The following is a 24176-nucleotide window of genomic DNA, read 5'->3' on the forward strand; positions in this document are numbered from 1 at the left end:
AGGTTTGGACGTTTCCATCAAATGTGATGTACATGTGCTTCATAACGATTTCCGTTGTTCGTGATGCACGAAACAAATCGCCAAGACGCATTTAGTGGCCCCGACTCTCAGAAACACGAAACACATGTCTTAGTCGGATACATGGGAAAGATCGAGCGAAAATCAGTATGAATGGCCTGTCCAACACTGCAATATCACTGCACATACAGTCACACAGAGAGAATACCAAGGTTAACCCAGGAAGAAAGAGAACCAGCAGCAGGGAAAGTTGAATGGATGACCCTCTTAGTTATTTCATGAAATGACTGATTTCACAATCTGACTGTAACATATATACGATTGGAAAATAGTTAAGCACCCCGGTAATATTTACTAAATTGTATGTTTCGGCTAACGTCAGTTATGCGAATGCACAGTGAGTGAGTGAGTGTTAGTTTTATGCCACTTTTAGCAATATGCCAGTAATATCACTGCAGGGTACGCCAGAAATGGGCTTCACACATTGTACCCATTTGGGGAAACGAACCCGGGTCTTCGGTCTTCGCTTTAACCACTAGGCTACCCAACAGCCCCTGCACGCACAGTAAGTGGGTAAAGCTGCATGTTTTTTATCTGTAAGATCATGTCTTGATTACAAGGAAATACATAAAGGACAGTTTCCATTAACGTTGTAATAATTGATATGGCACAATACACAAATCATCCGTTTTGGTTTCAAATGATACCTGTTGTATGTATGGGGCTTGAGAAAGGATCAGGCATCATGGCGTGTATGTGATGAGACAAAGACGTTTATTTGTAACCTGGCATTGTTGTAACCATATCTACTGAACCCTCCACGTGTTTGGATAAAAGTCTGTAGGTCCTACTCTACTTTTGGTTTTACACTGCTTTTAGCAATATTCCAGCAACATCACGGCGGGGGACACCAGAAATGGGCTTCACACATTGTACCCATGTGGGGATTCGAACCCGGGTCCTGGGCGTGACGAGCCAACGCTTTAATCACTAGGCTACACCACCGCCCCCTCTACGTTGGAGATGTGGTGGGTAGCCTAGTGGGTAAAACGTTTGCTCGTCACCCTGAAGGCTCGATTCCCCAACCATACTCACGCACTCATTCTACGTCGCATACTGAATGCCCCCTACTGAATGTCAACAGAAACACTGTAATGCACCTGAACCACTGTTACCTCCCGATGAACAATGCCACATAACACATTAAACTACATGTCAGTGGCAATGGATATATACATATGACAATTTAAGCAGGGTCAGCAGAAATGAATTAATATGCGGAGAATTGTATTTACATGATGTTATATCGTGAAACATACATGTTTAAAGGCACAATGTCACACATTGTCGACAATATGTTGGCCTATAATATATATATATATATATATATATATATATATATATATATATACACATATATATACATATAATACTATTCTACATATGCACTCACTTTAACTTCATATTGATGTAATAAAATACTTATTATCCCTTACGACTTGCCAGAAATCGATAATTGAAATTTTGAGGCGAACAGCTTCCAAACAGAGAACACTTGCCATATATGGAATGTAAAAATCTTTTTCCACACATCGAAAACTGTCGCACACGGTGTTGTCGGTGTTTGGGGAACTGGTTTCAATTACAAGTTGTGCGTAGGATGTTCGTAAAGAGCTGTCCAAAGGATGTAGCAGGGTAAGGGGTGGTACTGTTCAAAGAAGACCAACACCTGCTGGGGTGTGAGCTGTGACTTGCGCCACAAGTTTACTTGCTCCAATATATATATCTGGTTTTGTTTTCACATTGTAACATAATAGTAACATTAATCAATAAAACAGTCATATAATCAAGCTGGGGACAAATACCAAACATACTCTAATAAAAACCTAATCCAATAAAACTACCACAACCAAACTGTTTAAAAATGATACCGTATTTACACAAATAAATAAAATAAAATATAAAATATGACACTGCCACACACTTCCCCCCTACGACAATGACGTCCTCGCCATCACAACTTCCCACAAGATCTACAAGAACATCCGATGCCTTATCACATTTACTGGCTACCACTCCTGTAGCTATGAGAGGACTAGGGTAGTCTGCTCTCCAGATCCAGTCCGGCTTTGGTGTTGTCCTAGCTGCCATCACATATTTGCCACTTGTCTGCCACGATGGTTTCTGCCGTTCCCTCTGTGACCTCCTTAGTGGTGGGGTGGGTAGCATCCTCCGCCGAGGTCTATCTTCAGGTGGTCCTTGTTGGTGGTGGCTCGGAGTTTCCACTTCTACCTGCCATCCTCTTGTGCAGAATCATCAACATCCTCTGATAAGTTGACAGGTGTTACAGATGAAACCGGAACTTCAGCTTCTATCTGCATGTCCTCTGGTGCAGAAACCGCTTCATCACCATCTTCATCGCCATCAACATCTGTGGCTCTCTCTGGCTCTTCACCCCTGTGATCCTCATGCAGAGCGGCATCTGTCACAACTTCAGCCTCACTCTCAGGTGGCCTATCAGCCGGTACACCAGCTGAAACTGAGGGTTCTGATGAGGTCAAAGGCACAAAACAAATTTCATCTTCTGAATCGTCCTCTTGATCCTGACACGAATCCTCCTGTTCCTGGGTTGATGATCCAGATGGAGCAACTGACGTCTTGGATTTCCGAGGCCTTGGAATCGGGACGGTTGAGCCTGGGACTGCTTGTGGCAGACATCCTATGGGAAGAAGTAAATTCCTGTGGACGGTCCTCCGTTTCCCATCGTCTCTCTCCTTCCCCATCGTCTCCCTCCTTCCCTACTACAAACAAATGTATCGCAGGATCAGGCTGATGAAGAATGACATATACATCCTTCTGCCACTTGTCGGCGATCTTGTGTTTCCCTTCAAATGCGACGATCTTAACAAGCACCCTATCTCCGATGTCCAACATGGCAGCTCTGGCTTTGATGTCATAGTTAGCCTTCTGTCTTGCTTGGGACTTGGTGGCAGCTTCAGCAGCGAGTTCGTATGCCTGTTTCAGTCGATCTTTCAGGGACTTAGTGTATTCCAACAGAGACTTGGCCTTGTTTGGTTAATAATAATGATAATAATGCATTTGTTTAAGCGCCTAATGTCCAACCAATGCTGCTCAGTGGCGCTGTGCAGAGAAAGTGGAGAAACTAGTAGGTAGCTAGAAAAAGATGAGTATTTAGTTGGCTCCTAAATGCTTCGAGGGAAGATACTGATCTCAGTTCAACTGGCAGAGAGTTCCACAAAGCTGGTGCAGCAGCACTGAAAGCTCTGTCTCCCATGGATGTTTTTGTAGCTGGCATTTTCAGGCTGCCTCTTTTCTCAGACCTCAAGACACGAGTTGGACGATAGATTTCGATGATGTCTTTGAGGTAAGCTGGTGAATTGATGTCATAGAGGGTTGAGTAGGTGATGCAAATTATATTGTACTGTATTCTCCTCTTTACCGGGAGCCAGTGCAACGACCTCAGCACAGGGGTAATGTGTTCCAGACATTCTGTCCTGGTTATGATCCTGGCAGCTCTGTTTTGTACAAGCTGGAGATGTTGGATTGCTGCTGCTCCTGACACGAGGGAGTTACAGTAGTCTAGGCGTGAGATGACGTATGACTGAACTAAAAGTTTGGTTGTATCAATGTCCAAATATCGCCTGATCTTTCCTATTCGGCGGAAATGAAAGGTTGCTGATCTTGCTGCTGTTAAGGCTTGTGATTCTGGTGACATTGGAGAACGGAAAACAACACCAAGATTCTTCACCCGGGACACAGGGCAGATAGACTGATCTCCAACTGTAAGACTACACTCGCTTATGTTGCGAAGCTGCTGCCTAGTTCCAATGATCATGAACTCAGATTTGTCGTCGTTGAGTTTCAGAAAGTTGTTTGTCATCTATATCTTGATGTTAGCGATACAGCTCTTCATAACATCTTTTGCGTGTTCAACATTAGCTGGTGAAGTTCCTATGTAAAGTTTGTTATCATCTGCATAACCATGGAATTTTATGTTGTGACTTCGGATGATATTGCCCATTGGTAGAATGTACAGTGAAAACAAAATCAGACCAAGCACAGAGCCTTGTGGTACACCAAAGTGGGTTTCTCTGATGGATGAAGTCGCATTATGGACCTTGACTCTCATTGTTCTATTTTGACAAGTAGGACTTGAGCCATTGTAGTGCCGTTCCTGTGATACCACCAAGTACTGACTGACTGACTGAGTTTGGTTTTACACCGCTTTTAGCAATATTCCAGCAACATCACGGCGGGGGACACCAGAAATGGGCTTCACACATTGTACCCATGTGGGAATTCGAACCCGGGTCCTGGGCGTGACGAGCCAACGCTTTAACCACTAGGCTACCCCACCGCCCCTTGTAACATCAAGTAGACAACATGGCAGACAAAGATGACTGCTAAGCAGGCACACATGTTTGTGTGTCACCTGACCTCATAAAATATTACAATTATTACTAATATGCTAATAATGAAATGCTGATGCAGTAAACATGAAAATCATGCCTATAAACACACTATAAATTATGACTTACACCATATTCTTAAAACACATTCATACCTTCACATCACACAATATTAAAACCTAAGCAAGAATAATGTTTATGATATAACTATACTTAACAAATATTACATCCTACATAATATATTTATAATTAAGTTAACTAACCTTGAACAGAGAGTGGTTGTAGCCCAAGAAGAGGAGAAATGAGACGTCCGTCAAAAATATCGTCATATATTTAAGGTGCCTCTCTTGTGCAGATGTATGTGGTACATTGACTAAAATGTGCTGATGTTAGTGAAGAAGAAAACATACAACATAAAACTGACCAATCAGAGATCAAGGAATAGCTTGCCCTCTGAGTTAAGAACAAAAGAACACCCTGCTCTCCCACATTAATACAATAGAGCCATGATCCAGCTTGGGGTAATCAAGCTGGGGACAAATACCAAACATACTCTAATAAAAACCTGATCCAATAAAACTACCACAACCAAACTGTTTAAAAAAATGATACCGTATTTACACAAATAAATAAAATAAAATATGACACTGCCACAAGGACATAACGCTGTGGGGTTCGTTTGAAATAATGTTCGGCCGGTAGAGGGCGCGAGAGTCGATTTAATGCAAACGTTGCATTATTTCATATGAACGTTTTAATTTAATATTGTAATCTAATATTTTTCTGGAATAAATCATATGGCAGGGCTGATGGTTAGTATTATTGACAGAAACGCATTATTTATTTTTGGGAGAAGTGTGGTGTGATGTGGTGTCTTTAGCAACGATACTCATGAATATTGCCCAGCTGTCGATCTTTGAATGTCAGAACTTTGATTTCATCGCCAGCAGCGTCCTGGTATCTGAGATAGAAGTCAAGGCAATCAATTTCATTATAGACACACTTAGCATAGGTCTGTGCTCGAAGAGACATTTTTACATGAAACACTGATTTGTGTTAAATTGTTCGTCGGTTAAATAGTTCCATGAACAAAACAGTCATTGCTCGTCACTTAAGTAGTTCTGTAAACAAAACAACCAGTATTGTTTCGTAATTACACTCTCCCAAAAAGAAACCTATACTCCATTTTTAGAAGAATATATTGCGTCAGTGTAAAAACAAATATTTCATGTAATTTCAATGGTAAAATGTAAAAATTCACAAGTCTATTGACAAAGAGTTCGCCAACACAACAATAGCCCTTATTGTTATGTTTATGTTTACTTGAATCTACAAGATGGCGTCAAGTCTGTACTTTGTATGGCCACTGTTGGCAGCAATTACTGCTCGGCACCGTCTCGGCACAGACTATATAAGTCGACGAAGTTGTTCTTGCGGAATTTTCCCCCACTCTTCCAGCAATGTGATGGCCAGTTGTGTTAGTGTCTGAGGCACGTTTTGACGTTGACGTATACGTCGATCGAGATCCTCCCATAGGTGTCCTATCGGGTTTAAGATCTGGTGATCACTAAGGCCATGGCAAGACATTGACGTTAGAATTGGCAATGTAGCTGACCGTGACGCGTGCTGTATGTGAAGTAGCGTTGTCATGTTGGAAACAACTCCCTCTGTCGGTCCATAATCGGAAGCATGTGACGTGCAAGGACTTCGTTGATGTACCGATTTGCTGTCAAATTCCCCTGATCCACCACTAAATCAGATCTTTGAGTGCTGGATATCACATCCCACACAATGACACTCTCTCCACCAAATCTGTCGACCTGTCAAATGCAATTAGGGGCCAAACGTTCATTTCTCGGACGGTAAACACGCTGTCTTCTCGCCGGTGAAGAAGAAACCGTGATTCATCACTGAACCAGACTCGCCTCTAGTTTCTAAGGTTCCAGTTCCCGACTCTATGACACAACCGCAAGCGATTGCGCCGATGGAAGTCTCTCAAAACAACTGGCCTTAATGGTAGAATGCACACTTTACGCAATCGATTCCTGACAGTTTAGTTGGAAATTCTCAAACCAGGGATGCGTTGTGAAACCTCCACGGCTGTGACAAGGTGATGACGCAAGTTAGCAACCCGGATGTGGCGGTCCTAGGTTTGGGTGGTAACTCGATCTTGGGCGGCCGCTTCTCGGTCGATCTTGGGTTGAATTTGTCTGCAAGAAACGATCCAAAAGGCGAGATATGATGCTCTGATGAACGTTGAAATGTCGGGCAACTGCAGACTGCTACTCCTAGCTTAAAACGGCCTATGGTGATGTTTCGATTGGCGGCATTCAGTCGTGGCATGATGATTTCCTCAACGAACGACAAAATTAAACCCAACGTTTGCCTTTTAATAGTCATCGATACCGCATGCTTTTCCGCTTACTTGCACGTGCATTTTGCTTTGCATGTTTTCTTTGTGACGTATTAGCAAATATTTCTTCAAACGCTTCTAAAACAAAGGAAAAGTTAATATTGCCGCACTTTGGCGCTAAAGCTGTTTACAATCACAGAAAAATGACGTTTTGGAAAGAAATAGTATATTTGTATTGTTTTTGCCGCAGCAACATTAATCCAATATTCCCGAAATCACCCCTATGCGTTTCTTTTTTTGAAGAGTTTACATTATAAGTTGTTCACTTGACACGAGGAGGACATGTTTATTTATCTTACCTCACACACATATGTCGTTTTCTGATTTGCTGAGTGCTCTTCTATTATTTTCAATGTACCACGCTTACAAGCGAGTAACATTTTCTATGTTATCCGCTGGGAATGCCGAACTTTGGCAATTCATTTGGTACATCGTGTTAGTAATTCTTTATCTCGAATATTTGAGTCCCGTATGATGTACGGAAATTACCGATGTTTTGCGAATGCAAATCGATGGAAGGGAGATAAGTTTAAATATTTGTTTTTCTTGCCTAACTCTGGTACCCCTTATTATGATTCGATACCCATGCTTCAAACAGTTCAAAATTACCATAGAGGTGTTCGGTAAGATAAATACGTTGTTCACTGGTCCCTCGGGGCCCATGGGTTGATGTACCCTCTGTTTTTGTTTATGTTCCCCTAAACAAACATCAACCCATATCATTATCTGCGTTCGAGACACTGACAGTGACACCTGACACCTACAATGCACGAGGGCAGGTCTTAAGTATACATATGTAATGAAACTAATGTAAATGAGACTAGTAGACTTCATCTCGCTTACTGCCTGCTTCCAAATGCCAAACCGTAATTCCATTTAATCGTTAATGTATTTCTCCCTTACCACCCCTCTCCAACACAAACAGTGCCATATATTGGGTCTACAATCATGACAACCACATATAGGTACCTTTCTGGAAAATAGATCATGTGTATATTTGATTACTTGAACTTATATATTTTCTAAGCAATGACTCGAACGTATAAGTTACTTTCAACTTCTTTGAACGCTTTTCAAAGATAGCAGTTATATGCCTTACATCAAGATAGTATTTGCTTGTCGAAGTAAGAGTATATAAGAGTAAATTTCAGTTAATGACATATATATGTTTGATTGAAGATCTGGACACCAGTCAGCGAGCAACAGGTTCCAGGAAATGTGCGAGAACATGCAAAGGTGAGTTTTACGGGAATTCTGCTTGTCTGTCTACCTTTAACTCTGTGAAGTAGAACAATAAGAAAATACCCCATAAAAACCTAATGTAACCTTTGAAAAATAGTACTTTGAATGTTTATAAACATATACTTTCATGGACGCTGATATATCTGTAAATGTGTTGAGTTAGTGTCTGTGATTTATAGGAATACAGAAAAGAGTACATACAATGTATATCACTTGTTTAATTATATGTGTTGGTGTGTATTATGCGTGGGAATTAGTAACTGTGTTAATTTTATATTTGTCCATATTTAATCATGCATTATCGTAATTGATATACACATCCTACTGTATCATGTCATGCTTTGTTTGATGTAAACAGAATTCCCTTTTGGGTAATATAGTATTGTCTGATCGTATCTTATATGCACCAATACGGTACCTATATAACTCCGATTCACAAAAACGTAAAAGCATTATCAATACCACCCCGAACTCGTGAAATCGCCTGTAAATGTTGTAATGATCTTTAGTACATATAGAAGCTCCCCATACACATCGTTCACAGGATGTCCGGACTAACGGTGCCTCAGGCAACCTTCCAAAACCCATACAGCCCATAACCCCTGCAGCTTATTACAACAAAGTTCGTGGTCCAGTGCACTGCTAATCTCCTGCCCGTTGTGGTCAAAGTTCCTGTGGTCAAAGTTCCTACATTGCTATATGTATCCCATGCCATGGACCAGGGCAAACACTTAGAAATCAAGAAAATGATTTTAATGAGCAATAACCAATATCAATTAATTGTACATTGTGTCTCTTATTTTAACAAAGGTTCTACAGTACTGAACTTGAGGCTTAAGAGTGAGTGTTTTCGTGTCTCTATCCAAGTTTAAGTAGATGGCCCACAGCGTCCAGGAACTGGAAATGTGTTTTCAGTCCAAGATCCAAGCTGCTCCTTGAGGCGATACATGCGATGTGCAATCTCTCTGTACACATTGCGAAGATCAGCCATGTTGTTGTCATCTTAGTTTGTTTCAACATCTATTTACCCCATCCCCGCCCCAAATATCCCAAATTATTCATCTCCAACACTATTACAACTGATTACGATATTGCAAAATCTGTCTGCTCACCAGGAAGCTACAAAAACTAGTTCAACATTTAATTCATCTCATTTATATAGAATGAATGATTAAAACTTAACCAACAATAGCACAATCTTAATCCCTTCTCATCTGTATACTCTATGCAGCTTAATCTCACACTGTATACTATACCCTGTAATCTCTCCTTTGGGTCAGTTCATTATGCCAGACAGGTAAATGTTGTTTTACCAGGGGTACTGGGCTGTAGGGGTTTTGGGAGACAACCGTGCCTCTGATACAAATTCTTTGGTGCCATGTAACATTTATAATTGTATTTTTTATTGACGAGGACGACACGTGTCCTTTAATGTCCCATTAGCGGTACATTGAAATAAAGTTATCTATCTATGACATCTCTTTCTATCGCCAGACACATCCAAGTTCAAATACGTCCCCGGGACGACTTATGTGTACGAGTACAACGTTCAGACCCAGACGTCCATGGTGGGAGCTTCAAGCGACCAGGCGTCTCTTGGCATCCAGGCCACTGCTGACATCGAGGTGCTGTCCAAGTGTGAGATGGTTCTAAGGGTAGGTAAATTGTACACAATACGTTTGCATTATAACATGAATTCTTACAAGAGTTCAAACCATTCATTAAGTAACATTACTGTGTGTCCAATCTGCAGCTACACGATGTCAAAGTGTACCGATCTGATCCCTCTCCTTCGAAACAAATGGAAAATGTTGACGAAAGTGGGGAATTCAAGAGGAATCTGGAACGATCTCCACTTCGCTTCTCTTTCCAAGATGGCGTGATAGAGGAACTGTGTCCCGCTGAGGGTGAAACCACGTGGGCCCTCAACATCAAGAGAGGTCTTCTCACTGCTGTCCAGAACAGTATGGACAACTTGGGTAGAGGCCAGAGCGTCTTTGAAGTAAATATGTGGACCAAATAATAATGTGATGCTGTTTGAAACAGTTTTCCTGACAAAACAGATTATCATAGCATGAACAGTGATACATGTATCACTGATAAAAAGCATGTAGTGTGTATGACAGTGCTTTTGTGTGGGCATCTATGTATGTGAACTAGAAAATCAGATTAAAACAGAAAATATGTCGATAAATATGCCTTTTAGAATGTCAAAAGAAAACAAATATCAATGAAAGAGCAGGTCAGTCCTTGTTTTGACCTCTTAATGTCAACAGGGCAGGGTAACAACAAGTCCCATATTTTGTGGCCAGAGGATAAAAGAACCGACCAATAACTCTCATGCTTGATGTCCCAGCAGCGGACGTGTGGTTCTTAATCATTTCCTATACGAAGTTTTGAAATATACTCAGTTGTGGATAAAACATTAAGTGAAACTATCCATTTTCCCTGTTGCATCAGCGTAATGTCTTGATATTTGTACTTACAACAACAGCAACACTCGATCTTGGTTACCAGCAACACGTTTCGATCACATATTTCGTCTATACTAAGCATATGTATACTTACAGAGAGATGTCACGGGTGAATGTCATACTGACTACAAAGTCATTCCAGGATGGTTTTCTTCTACAATTAAAAAGATAAAAGATCTCATAGGCTGCACTGATCGTACTGGTTATCACAGCTCAGTCCATGGCATGCCGTACAGAGTTCCTTCAGAGATCCAGTCTCTGCCCCTCATGAAGAGTACACACGAATGTGAACAGGAACTGGACAAGAATGGACTCCTCAAGAGTGCGCTCATCCGGGAGACCCACACATTCAGGCCCTTCTCTAGAGCCACCAGTGGTGCCACTACCAAAGTCCTTCAGAGACTCAACTACAAGACTCAGAGATCTGGTATTACCACAAGACAAGGTGACCACTATCCTGATGCAAGCTCTGTAGATCAAACAATACTTAAATTATATAAAGTCGACGCTGGAGAATTGTCTCGATTATCTGCTGAAACAATTTTGACTAGGTGTAAAAGCCAAATAATAATGACAGTTAAACCATTATTATATAGAAACATGAAAATACTTCGACTAAGATCTTCTAAAAATAATTCCTAATTATTTTACAAACTTACTTGTCTTACTTACACGTTCTAGATATAATTCGGAATCGAGCAGGAATTACGTTTGAACATGCCCACGGTCAAAGAAACAAAGTCCAACCAACGAGAGATGCTGAGAGTAAACTGCAAGAGATCTGTCAGAATACACGCGATGACATCCGCCCCGACACTCCACGCTTGTTCACTGAACTTGTCTACATTATCAAAAACCTGCGCTTTGATGACATCAACAGTATCTACGAGCAAGTTGAATCTGGGTCACTCTGCACTGGTAACAACGAGAGAGTTAAGTTAGTACTCCGTTATATATTTCATAATATCTATGTATTTGGGTTCGTCGTAACTACCAGCCCACAAGCCTTCTTCTTGTTTAATAACTTTCTTTCTTACCTATTTCCAGGCGTATCTTTCTGGACACTATCCCGATGGCCAGCACAAGCGCATCTGTTAGGCTCTTGAAAGATATTCTGCTGAAAAGAGAGGTCACTGGAGCACAGGCAACCATGTGGATCACATCCCTGTCTCTTATCCACTACCCCACCATGGAGATGTTGCAGGAAGTAAAGGTGAGCTGATCACAAACATCACAAAAAAATACAATGATGGTGTTCACCTTCAATCAAAACAGTGAAAATAACCATCTCATGATGAACTATATACCAACTCTGAATGTATATATTTGTAGGCACTTCTTGACACCCCTCAGTACAGCAAGGCTGCCATGCTTCCAATATCCACTATGGTCAACAACTATTGCAACCATCACGAAGACTGTTCTGTGGAATCCACAATCACAAATATTATCTCTACCATGGAGAAGACTATCGGTTATGGCTGCTACATCAGAGATTCTAATCTGGAGACGAGTCTTGTGGCCCTTCGTGCTCTCGGAAATGCAGGCCATCTGGACAGACTGACCACTACACTCAGCAGCTGCTTCAACAGACAATCCAACCCCATGGAGGTCCGAGTAGCTGCCATCCAGGCCTACAGAAGACTGCCCTGTACTGCCGATGTAAGTTACGGAAATTAATACCAAATTCACCCTAGAAAAGGATATTTGTTACATTTAGACATAATCATATGTTTGATAACCGTATAATGTCATACATATCCACGTTTCATTCCAGAGAAATAAAGCAATGACCGTCTATCAAGATTCCGATGAGGATCCTGAACTGAGAATTGCAGCCTACTTGGCTGTAATGCAGTGTCCATCTGAAGATGTCTTCAGCAGAATCCAAGGTACTCTCATGTCTGAGAAAGCCATGCAAGTGGGATCCTTTGTCTGGTCGCATCTTACCAACCTGATGGAAACATCCAGTCCACAGAAGCAGACCATCAGACGAATCCTTGAGGACAAAACCCTTGGAAAGAATTTCGATCTCTCAAGACTGAAACATTCACGCAACTACGAAGGCTCTGTGTTCATGGAGAAGTACAACACCGGTGCCATGCTAGAGAGTAATGTCGTCTTTTCAGATAACTCTGCCCTTCCTCGTTCTGCAATGTTCAACATGACAGTTGATCTCTTCGGTAGCTCTCTCAATCTCTTTGAAGTGGGTGGACGTGTGGAAGGAGTGGAATATCTGATTAGAAAATATCTCAGCCAATACAACTTTTTCAGAGACTGGCTCCCTCAAAAGGAGATGGTATGTATGTGGAAAGAATACTCTAAAGACAATCTTTATTGGGAATATATTTTATTATTAAAATATCAATTAACCGTGTACTTTATATTTATATATAGTTTTCCAAATTGCTGCTGATGTGATGTTAGATGGTAATTCCCTCCCCCTCTCTTATTTATGTTTTTGAATTGTAGGTTTCCGGCAATATTACTGACTTGAAAGGCGATATGTACATGAAGATGTTTGGCAATGAAATGTACTATGATCACTTCAGTGGTGTAGATCCAATTGCTTCTGTCAAGAACTTCAACTTACTGGACTTCCTTATTAAGATGTTTAAGAAGCAGGATTACTCCTTCACTCAGAGTATGATGATCCTGGATAGTAGCATGATTATCCCTACCAGCTCCGGTCTCCCCCTCACTCTCAACGTGAACGGAACAGCCAGCATTGATCTTCAGGCATCTGGTCAAGTGGATCTTCAAAACTTTTTGACTTCGCCACGGAGTCTCCTCATTGATGGAGTGATGAAGCCAAGGTACGTGATATTTGAATCCTTTTCATTCTTGCAAAGGCGTGTGAAATTATTTTACAGCTGTACTTCTTTGTCTTGGTGATCTTTTCCAGTGGATCTATTAAGATTACAGGCACTATGAGCATGGATGCCTTTGTCACCAAAACCGGCCTTCGAGTTGTAAACACCTGGCATTCCAGCACTGCATTGAAAGGGCGTGTAGAACTCAGACGTGGAAAGATTCTTAGTGCAGACATTGACTTTCCACAACAGAAAATGGAAATCCTGGATGTGAGGTAGTAACATCTATTATCTGAAGCAGAAAATATCATTCATCATTCGTTTACTCTTAAACATATCTATTTAAGGTTTATGAGATGAAATTATTTTGAAGCCAATGTTTAAACTGTGCGGAATAAAAACCTGCCACAATCATTACTATATAATCGGAGTTCATTGAATACAATTAATATCAATATAAATATACTTTAGGCACATCAAAGCATTACATAAATTTTTACACTTCTTTTTTTTTAACCAAAAAATGGGCAAATTTCACATGAAATTATCCTAATATAAACATACACATGAGAATTTCAATCCTTCATACAATCATTCAAAACCTACTTTTTGACAGATTAATAAGTCCATCCTAATTCTATAGCACAGAGTTCTTCAGCATTCATGGTGATCAGCAGAAGAAACAAGACTTGGTTACAGGCAACAGAAAGAGGCTGGAACTGTGCACAGGAGCAAGACTTGCCACCATCACTGGCCTTGAGCTCTGTAATGAATTCCAGTGGCCTAGTACATCAATGGTAGACGATGCTCCATATTTCCCCTTCACAGGACCATTCTCTCAAAGCCTTGTTCTTCACAAGAGGGACACACACGCTGGGTACAAGTTCTTTGCAAAACGAACAGGGGTATGTTAAATACACAATCGGTATTGATCTATAATCTTCTTTACATTTCAATCAAGTAAACAACGGCGCAATCGAACCAATCAATATGGGGTGTGTCTAAAAACACTGCATGGCAACAGCTGGTGGCAAGGACTCAAAGATTACAGATAAGTAAACTTTTAACGTGTTTGATACGCTTAACAATTTGTTTCTATGTAATCTTTACAGAGTAAGCAGAACACGTTTGTCCACTTCAACCTAAACACTCCTGGATCCAGAACTGACCGCACCATCGACGTATCAGTTTCTTTAAAGAGGAAAACCAAAGAATTTGAGATGGAAGCATTGACCCCCTGGAAAAAAGCAACCCTTAAAGGCAGTTTGATTTCTACATCGAAGGATATTATATATTGAATTATTTTATCATGATGTAGCTCAGACTTTCTCATTCATTATTTTGAAATATCCCTAATTTCCCAATTCGGTATGACGACATGAGATGACGTTAATCTTCATCGATCTTTCCAAAAGCCTAGTTTTTACAAGATGATATAGTTAAAGAAGAAATATCGAATTGAATATGCTGAAGTGTATAGTTATGTATTTTGCATTATATCACAGGTTCAATGACCTCTGCGAAGACAAATATTGGCTTGAAAGGTCAGTTAACTGTTGATAAATCATCAGAATATATTGTCATCAGTGAAGTTGGCATAAAGAGAAAAAAGTCAACCGTAACCTACACGCCCCGACTCGAGATCAGGCGTCCAAGGGGAAAGGTCATCCAACTGGCTGGAACAGTAGAGACGGAAGTAAACAAGAAAGCCAGTGTTGAGTTAACGCTCAAAGGGGTAACAACTCACCCAGTGAACTTGAAATGTTAGTAGAATCTGTACAATTACCATTACAAATCCCGCATGGGACTCAACCCAGCAAAAGAACTAGAATCTGTACTTTACTAAGAAAGAGTAATCCCAAATATAACATATGTTACAAAAACCACCCAAAACCCACACAAGAAAGAAGAATCGGTCTTACAGTATGTTCTCCTAAACATTCATATGTTTTATGTATGTTCTGGCCCATCCGTACTAACGGACACAATCCACAACTACAACGAGGCTTGTTAATACACCATTTTCATGTTGCAGCCTATTTGGTGAACTCTAAAACTGAGAAGAGTCTAAAGGGTTCCTTGAGTCTCGCCCCAGAGCAGGACTACGTTCTAGAGGCCGGATATGTGTACCAGGAGACTGGCAAGAAGAAGCCAACCATCAAGGCCATACCGACATTGATGGTGAAAACCCCAAAACGTGAGCTGGTCTCACTCAAGGGGGCATGGGAATATAAGGAGAACAAATCACTTCAGGGAAGCACCACTGTCGATGTTCACAACATTCTAAGCAAGCCAATTACCTTTCAATGTAAGCAATTATATTCAATTGTCAAATTATTTTGTGATCTTATAAGTTACTATCAGAACAGCAAACCTTGCCTAAAATAAAATAGACATCGCAGTGAGCTATTTGGGATATTCAGCAGCACCAACAAATATTGAGACTTATGAATTTATAGCTAATGCAATTCTTAATGATGTTTGGAAAATATTTTATTGTGCAGATTTTTTTCAAGGCAAACTATGAAATAAATGCCTTCCAAATATGTAAACACTATGAATATATTTAGTTTGTTAAAGTGTAAAATGCGATTGTTTGAACAGGTGATATGCGCCAAACATCTGGTAAAAAGACAAAACGCTCAGCAAAAGTTATACTCAGATCTGAATTCTTGGATGCCAAAGTCATTGGAAATGTGGAAAGTACGAAGAAAACAGTTAACCCCACGGTCACCCTGGAGTACACACTTCCCAAGTCCTACAGAAGCTGGAGCAACAAACACACAATCAGGTCAAAGCTGACAGATCATGACACAAAAAACCCACTTGAAGTCCAAGTTCCAAATGTAAGTGAAAGCATAGGTATACTTTCTAACTATCTCAAAAGAATGTCCTGAATTTGGCCTTTATCACGGACACACTTTAAATAATTGCTTAAACTTATGATATGTTATCTGTCGTCAGTGGATTCTTCCTATGTGGTAAAATGTGTAATTCACAGGAATATTTACGCGTGCGGATTGTGATGGAATCTCAAAATGTTGCCTGAAAGTCTTAACTGGTAATATGCATTTTATTTGACACAGGGATTATACAAACCAGGAGCGCCCGCATCTGAACGTATTTCTGAAAGGTGACTTCTCCCACAGCACAAGGCATACCAAAGCAGATGTCACAATAAAGTATGGGGTCAAGGTTGGAAACCCTGCAAGACGGATTACAGGATCCGCGTCGATAGACCACCATGTGAACAAACGGGCAGTTAATGTCAAGTACAAACTGAAGACTGAGATTGGTCCAGTGGTGAGACATGATTGGATTGATTGGATAAATATAATACAAAGTTACTTATACTGAAATTTCTAACGCTGTTTCGTACACACCTGTAAAAAGTATCGCCAAATTTAATCTAGGAATATTCTTATATTAAGATCCTTAAAAGAATCTTCAGAATTATTCTCCACAAGCTTGTAAGTTTTAGTCTATTCTTTGCTTCCTGTAATTACTTGCGTAGTATCAATTGATATTATTATATTCGGGCTGTCTTTGTAGATTGCGTTGTAAAAGCTCCATGTCTACCGGGTATCAGTAGTTGTAGGGCCATATACCCAATAGCATCACGGGCATACCCCTCATACATAGCTTAGGCCTTTTCACATTACACCCGTTTCAAATACAGCAGCGTACGCGTATGGTATTTTATAAAAATGCTATACATCACTTTCATATTGAAGGTGAACAATAGAAATTCTCTTTTAAACAAGACAATGTCCCCATGATTAGCATGATGAAACTTACCAATCAAAACATATATTTGAAATTTTGTGGCTTCTTGTTGTGTCACAATACATTGCATTTCAGGATGTCAGTGTCGACATTCAAGGTAAATACAGTGGAAACTCGCGCACAATAGGATCTGACCTAGCTGCAAACTATAAGAAACATACAACATCTTCGTCAGTTGCGTGTGGATTCACCACAAACACAAAAGAGACCACAGCAGTTGTTGAAATCAAGACACCACTTCACCAACTTAGATTTCTAAATGCTGAAGTAAGCCTAGATCATGAGACAAAGGTGGCTTCTTCAGTTGGATCATTTTCCTCGGGACCTAACGGAAATAATATGTCATATGCAATCGATTTTAAGATGCCATCGAATACACATAACGGGTTGGCATTGTCTGCTGTCGGAGTATTGTCATCTCCATCCAACAGTGACAGGAAGTTTATATGCCATTTTTACCATGTTGGGGGTATTTTCAATTTTAAGACAAGAGGAAGTGTATCATATGATGAGACTAAACATATAAAAGGAGCAATTTCATTTGTATTCAACGACCTAGCTGACGTTGACGTTGAGGTGGAGATGACAACACCATTTGAAGGATTTGAAAACAAAACTGTTAAGTATCAGCATTTGTTCAGTACAAGGGAAACTGCTTTGGCTGCTGAAGTCACAAATGGAATCACAAAAAGAGCTATGTTCAGCTTCAGGTTTGCCAATTCGACAAATGTCCAAGTGGCAATGTCACTGAAGACTCCATCAAGAAACAATGCGATGTCTTTATCCTATACTGGTCCTTTGGACAACTGTGAAGGAAAAACTGAAATCCAAATCCTTGGCTATTCTAATTTAGTGCAGATTGTCTACAAACGTGGACAAAAAGTTAGCTTGCTAGCATCATCGAGTAACAAGAGTTTAGATCTGCTTAAGGTGTGTATAAACTATGAACTAACTCCAACAACGCTTAATGCCAGTGCTTCATACACATTCGGCGGTTCCACTTATGGAGGTATGGCTATTGGGGTCAAAGAGAGAGACAGAACAGAGATGGTTTTGAAACTGAGAACACCTTTCAAAGATTTTCGTGAAACAGGACTTTGGTACCAACAATACAAATTCTGGGAACATTTTTATGTCGCTCTCCGATACAGGGACACCAAAGAAATAGCATTCAGTGTTACCAACAACGTAACACACGGAAGATCTTCCTTCGTTCCGACTTCAGTGTTGAGTTTAACAGAACTAAAGACACCATTTAGAAACTGGGAAGTATTGTCATTTAGATTTGATGGACTTCTACGTGACGAATTGCATTTAAATACTACATTCATGTATGCAAACTATAAGAAGATCATCATAGACTCTATCTGGTTTTTAAAAGATCTAAATGAACAATCGACGATACAATTCTTCGTAAAAACACCATTTGAAAAATATAGAACAAGTACGGTAGTATTTAGTGGTCTCAAAATAGATTCATATTTCAATGGTACATTGGACATTAGAATTGATGAAATGGTTATTACACTGTATTCTACCATGAAAGAGAACTACAAAGAGGGGAATATTACCATGCATACTAATTTCCAAGGTTATGAATTAATGGAAGGAACCTTTATTATTACAGATATCAAACGGCTATACAATGCCACAAGTACGTTTAACTTAAATAATGAAACAGTAAGAACAGAGTTTGTAACAGACAGAAGGCATGAATATCACTCACATCTGACAATTTGGACTCCTGCTGAGAACTTCACAGACATTGGGTTCACATATGATTACAGCAGACATGATGATGTCTCTGGCGATGAACTGAACATTCGCTACAGAGACAACAAAACCATTACAATTAGAACCACATTTTACCCCCGCGTCAATGGAACCAGATCAACGAAAACCGAAATGATAACTCCAATTACCGGTTATGAGAGGCAACACATTGTCTTTATTGATCGTTCAAAGTATCGCAAGACTTTTGACGCAACCATAACGGTCTTAACCAGTAAGGGCGAACAACTGACTCTAATCTTTGATAGTGTTCTGTATTCATTTGTTGACATGAACCTATCTTACAAATCTAAGGAACCTGAGAGCAGAGATCTTTTAAAACTTTCATTTAGAAGCCCGTCTGTAGACAATGTTACTGTCAAAGGTGAATCAAAAGTATCTTTGGGAGGTTTTGAAAATTACGTTTTTGATTACCACCATTTTATTGATGATGGAAGTGTTAAGGGTGCTCTGAAGTTGGAAAAAAATGGGACAAAATACATTGCTACGAATGTTTATAGTGCCTTCAGCAGAAACAAATTCCATGGAAGTGTTATTATTGACTTAGCTGTTGATAATTTTCGCAACATTACAGTTGTGGTCTCAAAAGAAGGAGCCTTAAAAAATGTGAGTGTAAAAGGTTTAATATCGGTTGATGAATCAACATATGAAGTATCACTCACACATGTTCAAATTCCTGGCAAATTACGAAACGTGGGTGGAGAAATGATTCTCAACTGGGACAGAAACAATCCTGATAGCAGTCTTCAAGTCCAAGCAAAACTGACAGACAGGAGCAGACAGTCCCTGTTGAACAAAAACCTGACACTGAAGTTTATTCATCCCACCCGCACTGTTGGTATCATCGGAAATGTCCTCAGTTCACGGCTCCAGAAAAAGAGTCGTGGAGAATTCATCTGGAATGAAGCTGAGGGGCGCTCGTTTTTCTATGATGTGGATGTTAAGGACCGTAGCCGCCGTTACAGCAAGATGTATGATGGCACATTTAAAGTGGGATCCCACCTAAGAAGTCTTAAAATGGATGGGTCTTACAGTCAGACACGTGCAAGAAAAACTCTGGATGGTGCCTTCTCCTGGGATGCAGACAGAGATGACACAAAGAAGATTGGCATGAAAGCTGTCTTCACCCCCAGTGACAAGAACAAGCAGGCTGATCTCTCTCTCAGACTTCCTTCTATTGGCAAGGTAGGAACGCAACACATTACTGACTTTTGATATCTAATGTAAACATGATGCTTTTAGCTCAGTAATGAGAGAATATGTCACGTTAGTATTCTCTAACCACAATAAGAAGACCTTGTATTTTCTGTCAATAATCTTCAGAACATCAAGGTCGAAACTGGATTGCTGCTGAATGACGGCAGGTCTGTCTTCAATGGCAAAACACAACTATCCTACTCCGAAGACGACCGAAAAACCATCACCGTTACATCTAGCGTTGATGACATTTCCTCTGGCTATGGTGCCACCAAGTACAGTTTTGTGGTTGGCATAAGCCACCCATACACGGATGTGGACGTCCAACTTACATCCCACATCGGTAGTTCCATTGAGCAAGTATCTGCTGGATTAGGAATGACCTATCTGACAGCTAGGAGAGAGAGGAGGAACTTGGATCTGGAAGGGCAGTTCAACACGGCCATGCAAATGTTCAAGCTAAAAGTAAGTAAATTACTGAAGAATGAGGACTATTTTCATGGATATACAACTTCTTTCTCTATATAGAATATAGTTGTTTATCCATGAAAATAGTCCTCATTCTTCATATACCCAACTTCTAGAATGCCAGTCAAAGAAGTAAATTACAGTATTTAGAAAACACTCGTGTTTGATCCATATTAATAGATATAGACAAACAGCCAAGATTAACACAGGGAATACAGAGCACTAACGAAGAAGAAACGAATGCTCGACAGACACAAACACATTAAACACTGTTCTAATTAAACGCCACTGCTGCTGTATAAGGTGCAAATGAATAAAGACGCACAGATATATGTACCCATGTCACTTGTAACGCAAGGCTTCTTGTAGATGCACTGCCCAATTAAGGAGTTGGAAGCTACTGCTGACATGGGAGGGAACCCTTTCAAAGTAGTGATCAACAACAGAACATTGACTACTGTACTGACACCTTGGAACGCGCTGGAGTTTGCAACAGATTTTGATCTAGGTAATACCTATTCACTTCTAGAATAACTACAACTTCATTACATGTATATCATTCTTACCTTTTATATGTGTCCAAATATCAAACTGATTTTGTATGAGATGTAAGACTGAACTCATTCAATGACAGATAACCCTGGAAAGATGCTTCACGTGAATGCCAGATACATCAACTCGAGTGCTATGCAGGCTGAGGTTTATCATCAGAAGAATTCCCATGCTATATTTGACAGTCTGGTTGCCCTGAGACTCAACACATCCCGTCTTCTCCATACCAGACTATATTGGAGGCCAAAGACGATCACCGATGTTCAGGTATGTAAGGTATTCAAATTGTTATATGAGAAAACATGGCAAAAAACATACACGTGAATGCATCATTTCACCAAGAAGGATGCCTTTTGTTTTATAGGCGTACTTGACTAGGAACGTGGAGAATTACGCTCAAAATACAAAGGCCACTTTCTACACTGTGTACGAGTCTGTAGGAGAGGAATTGTCAGGCAAATACCACCAGATTACACAAGCCATCAAGGAGGAACTGTCGTTTTACTTAAACCTGTTTGTGTCAGAAGCGGTTATCATAGAGAACCAACTTGACTCTATCAGGGCGGATATCAAGAGGATGTACAAACGTAATGACTTCTACCTGGCTAACATAGGAGACTATCCTGACGAGGCAGAGTAAGTACATAAGCAATTTATAATTTCACTGAGCAATTGACACCTAAACATTTCGTGTGCTATATCTTTAACCCCTTAGGCATTCGAGATTAGAAAAAGCCACCGTCAACCTATACTGGTTGCCACCAAAATGGGTTTGATGGTCCAGCTCAATGATTCGGTTGTTTACACGTCGTTGTATCCAAACAATGTGGATTGTGAAATCATTTGGTTCAGATACAGATGTTTAGGAACCACCGTTACAAGCAACAACAATAATACTTGTATTGTTTCATTTGCAGGAAGCTATACAAACACGTTCTGAAGCCGTTTTTGAGCAGATGTATTAGATGGAGTAAATCTATGACAGAACATCTACAGAATGTCAACGACTTGAACATGAAAGAGATCTATGATGACCTGTGGTACGACTGGGTTGTCCTTGCAAAGGTATCCTGTAGAAATGTGTTTGTGCAACGTCATAAACACTGTCTTTCATCCAGCAAATGTGAATTCAAATAACATCAGTTTGAGATGTGGCACATAGTCCATATCTGATATTGTATAGTGATGTAACAGTGCCGACCATGTAGCAATTTAGGTTGCTCTTTTCAATTGTTTGCTCTGGAATATCAATTGTTTGAAAGTGGATCCTAAAACAACTTTACTATTGAACGTCACTTGATCTCCCCTCACACATGATTTAGGGTTACATTATTTGTTGATTAAGTTGTGTCCCTCCCTTATGAGTTATTTTATGTACCTAACCGAGTTTGTTCATTAAACACCCAGAACACGTCGTTAACAGTTTATGTTTGGTACTTATTTCCAGAAATATATTATTTGTTGTCCTATTATCAACACTAAATGTTCCTCATCCATGCACGTTATTCTGAATATAGTACACCATACCTTTTACCTTTTTTCAGGAGAAATTAGAGTCAACCGTAGAAGATGTTGTAGAGATGATCTCAAGGTTGGATGACATGATCGAGAAAATGTGGGACGCCTATCAGCACCATTATAACATTGTACAGACGAAAGCTACTGGTAAAATGTCATGCAATACTGCCACAATGGGGCTTCCATTTGTGACGTCAAAGGATTCTGAATTTTAGATACACTGTTTCTGCAAAAGGAGGTTTGGGATATCAGTATTTTATTATTTTGATGTGTTCAATCAAACACTGATGTAAAAATAGAAGGTAATGGATGCAAACGGTTGTTGTTTTCAGATATGACTTCATTTTCTATGGTCTCGGTTGTTGCTCGAAAACATCTCTGTGGACCCAAGAGCCCAGACACCGTAATGCTGAAAAGATTGATACCGTTCTAAGTGATTTGGCAACCCTTTGCAGTCTTTTTAGTGTAGACACATTTCTTTCAAAAATAAAACCCAATTGACTTACAAAAAACCCGTATGTATCTTTATAGCGACAGTTGACACGATCATGGACCTACCAAACATCGTAGACAGCAAGCTTGAGATATCTAACTCCATATCTCCATACACGGACCGCCTCGCCGGTGCTACAGTCAGGACGTACGGCAGCTTCAAGGATATGCTCATGAATTCGGGAGACATGATCACTTCACATCTGATTGATGCTGAGCAACGAACGGAGCTACAGAAGCTGTTCACTAACAGTATATATCAAGACGTAAGTCGTTTTTCAAGCTTGAAACTTCTCATGCAGTTAAAACGTGCTTGTTCGCGAACCTATAATTCAATACAAACAATCTTTTTGTTAATTTTTTGTGGCATAATTATTTTGTGATGCAGATTCACTGTGGTAGTGGTATCTCAGCGGTATTCTCATGTATATAGACCGCCTCCTTGGTGTAGTGGTTAGAGCGTCCGCCCGGAGAGCGGAAGGTCGCGGGTTCGATCCCCGACCGCGTCATACCAAAAGACGTAAAAATATGGTACTTGTTTGTCCTGCCTGGCGCTCGGCATTAATGGGTACAACAAGGACTGGTCGGCTCGGAGTCAGTATAATGTGTCTGAGTGGGGTATTCATGCTTCACTTCGGCATGGTATCTCAGTGGGCTAGCCCTATAAAACCAGCTTAAGTCTGGGCTAGTAAAAGCAGCCGCACATACACATACACACGCATGCACGTCGTCATATGAGCGACATATTCTCAAGCACGACGTAAAACGCAATTTCACCTCACCTCTCATGTATATAGGTTTTGTGTATTTTGTGCCCCGCTTGAACGCAGAACGGGCGACATTGTATTCATCAGTATCCGTACGTCCGTACGTACGTAAGTCCCGATTCTTGTTAACGCAATATCTCATGAACTGTTGTATTCAATGCCTTCAAATTTGGTGACAGCCTACATAGGGTGATTACACAGACACCTGACGAGTT

At 40.3% G+C, this 24176-nt stretch overlaps 2 protein-coding genes across 2 annotated transcripts in view; both read left to right on the forward strand.

Moving 5' to 3' along the window:
* Positions 1-24176, forward strand: part of LOC124266910 — a 77097-nt gene that overhangs the window by 171 nt on the left and 52750 nt on the right. Inside the window, exons 2-8 of the mRNA XM_046701750.1 lie at positions 8041-8097; positions 9598-9758; positions 9857-10105; positions 10674-11022; positions 11259-11514; positions 11625-11790; positions 11910-12239. Coding sequence (XP_046557706.1) covers positions 8041-8097; positions 9598-9758; positions 9857-10105; positions 10674-11022; positions 11259-11514; positions 11625-11790; positions 11910-12239 — 1568 coding nt within the window. The remainder of the gene's footprint in view (positions 1-8040; positions 8098-9597; positions 9759-9856; positions 10106-10673; positions 11023-11258; positions 11515-11624; positions 11791-11909; positions 12240-24176) is intronic.
* Positions 13412-19549, forward strand: LOC124266913 (apolipophorins-like). The gene is made up of 8 exons (XM_046701755.1): positions 13412-13665; positions 14034-14295; positions 14503-14650; positions 14896-15153; positions 15426-15698; positions 15995-16236; positions 16477-16693; positions 17252-19549. Exons 1-7 carry the CDS (start codon positions 13508-13510, stop codon positions 16525-16527), a joined length of 1392 nt encoding a protein of 463 aa, XP_046557711.1. The 5' UTR covers positions 13412-13507; the 3' UTR covers positions 16528-16693; positions 17252-19549.

This window comes from Haliotis rubra, unplaced genomic scaffold (genome assembly GCF_003918875.1).
Source record: "Haliotis rubra isolate DU_JTF1 unplaced genomic scaffold, ASM391887v1 Scf129, whole genome shotgun sequence".
Lineage (NCBI taxonomy): Eukaryota > Metazoa > Mollusca > Gastropoda > Lepetellida > Haliotidae > Haliotis > Haliotis rubra.

Excerpts from the sequence above, each read along its gene's own strand:
- LOC124266913 (XM_046701755.1), top strand. The coding sequence starts at position 13,508 with ATGAGCATGGATGCCTTTGTCACCAAAACCGGCCTTCGAGTTGTAAAC. Across the intron at positions 13,666-14,033 it reads ATGGAAATCCTGGATGTGAG|CACAGAGTTCTTCAGCATTC; the intron begins GTAGTAACATCT and ends CTAATTCTATAG. Across the intron at positions 14,651-14,895 it reads GAAAAAAGCAACCCTTAAAG|GTTCAATGACCTCTGCGAAG; the intron begins GCAGTTTGATTT and ends ATTATATCACAG.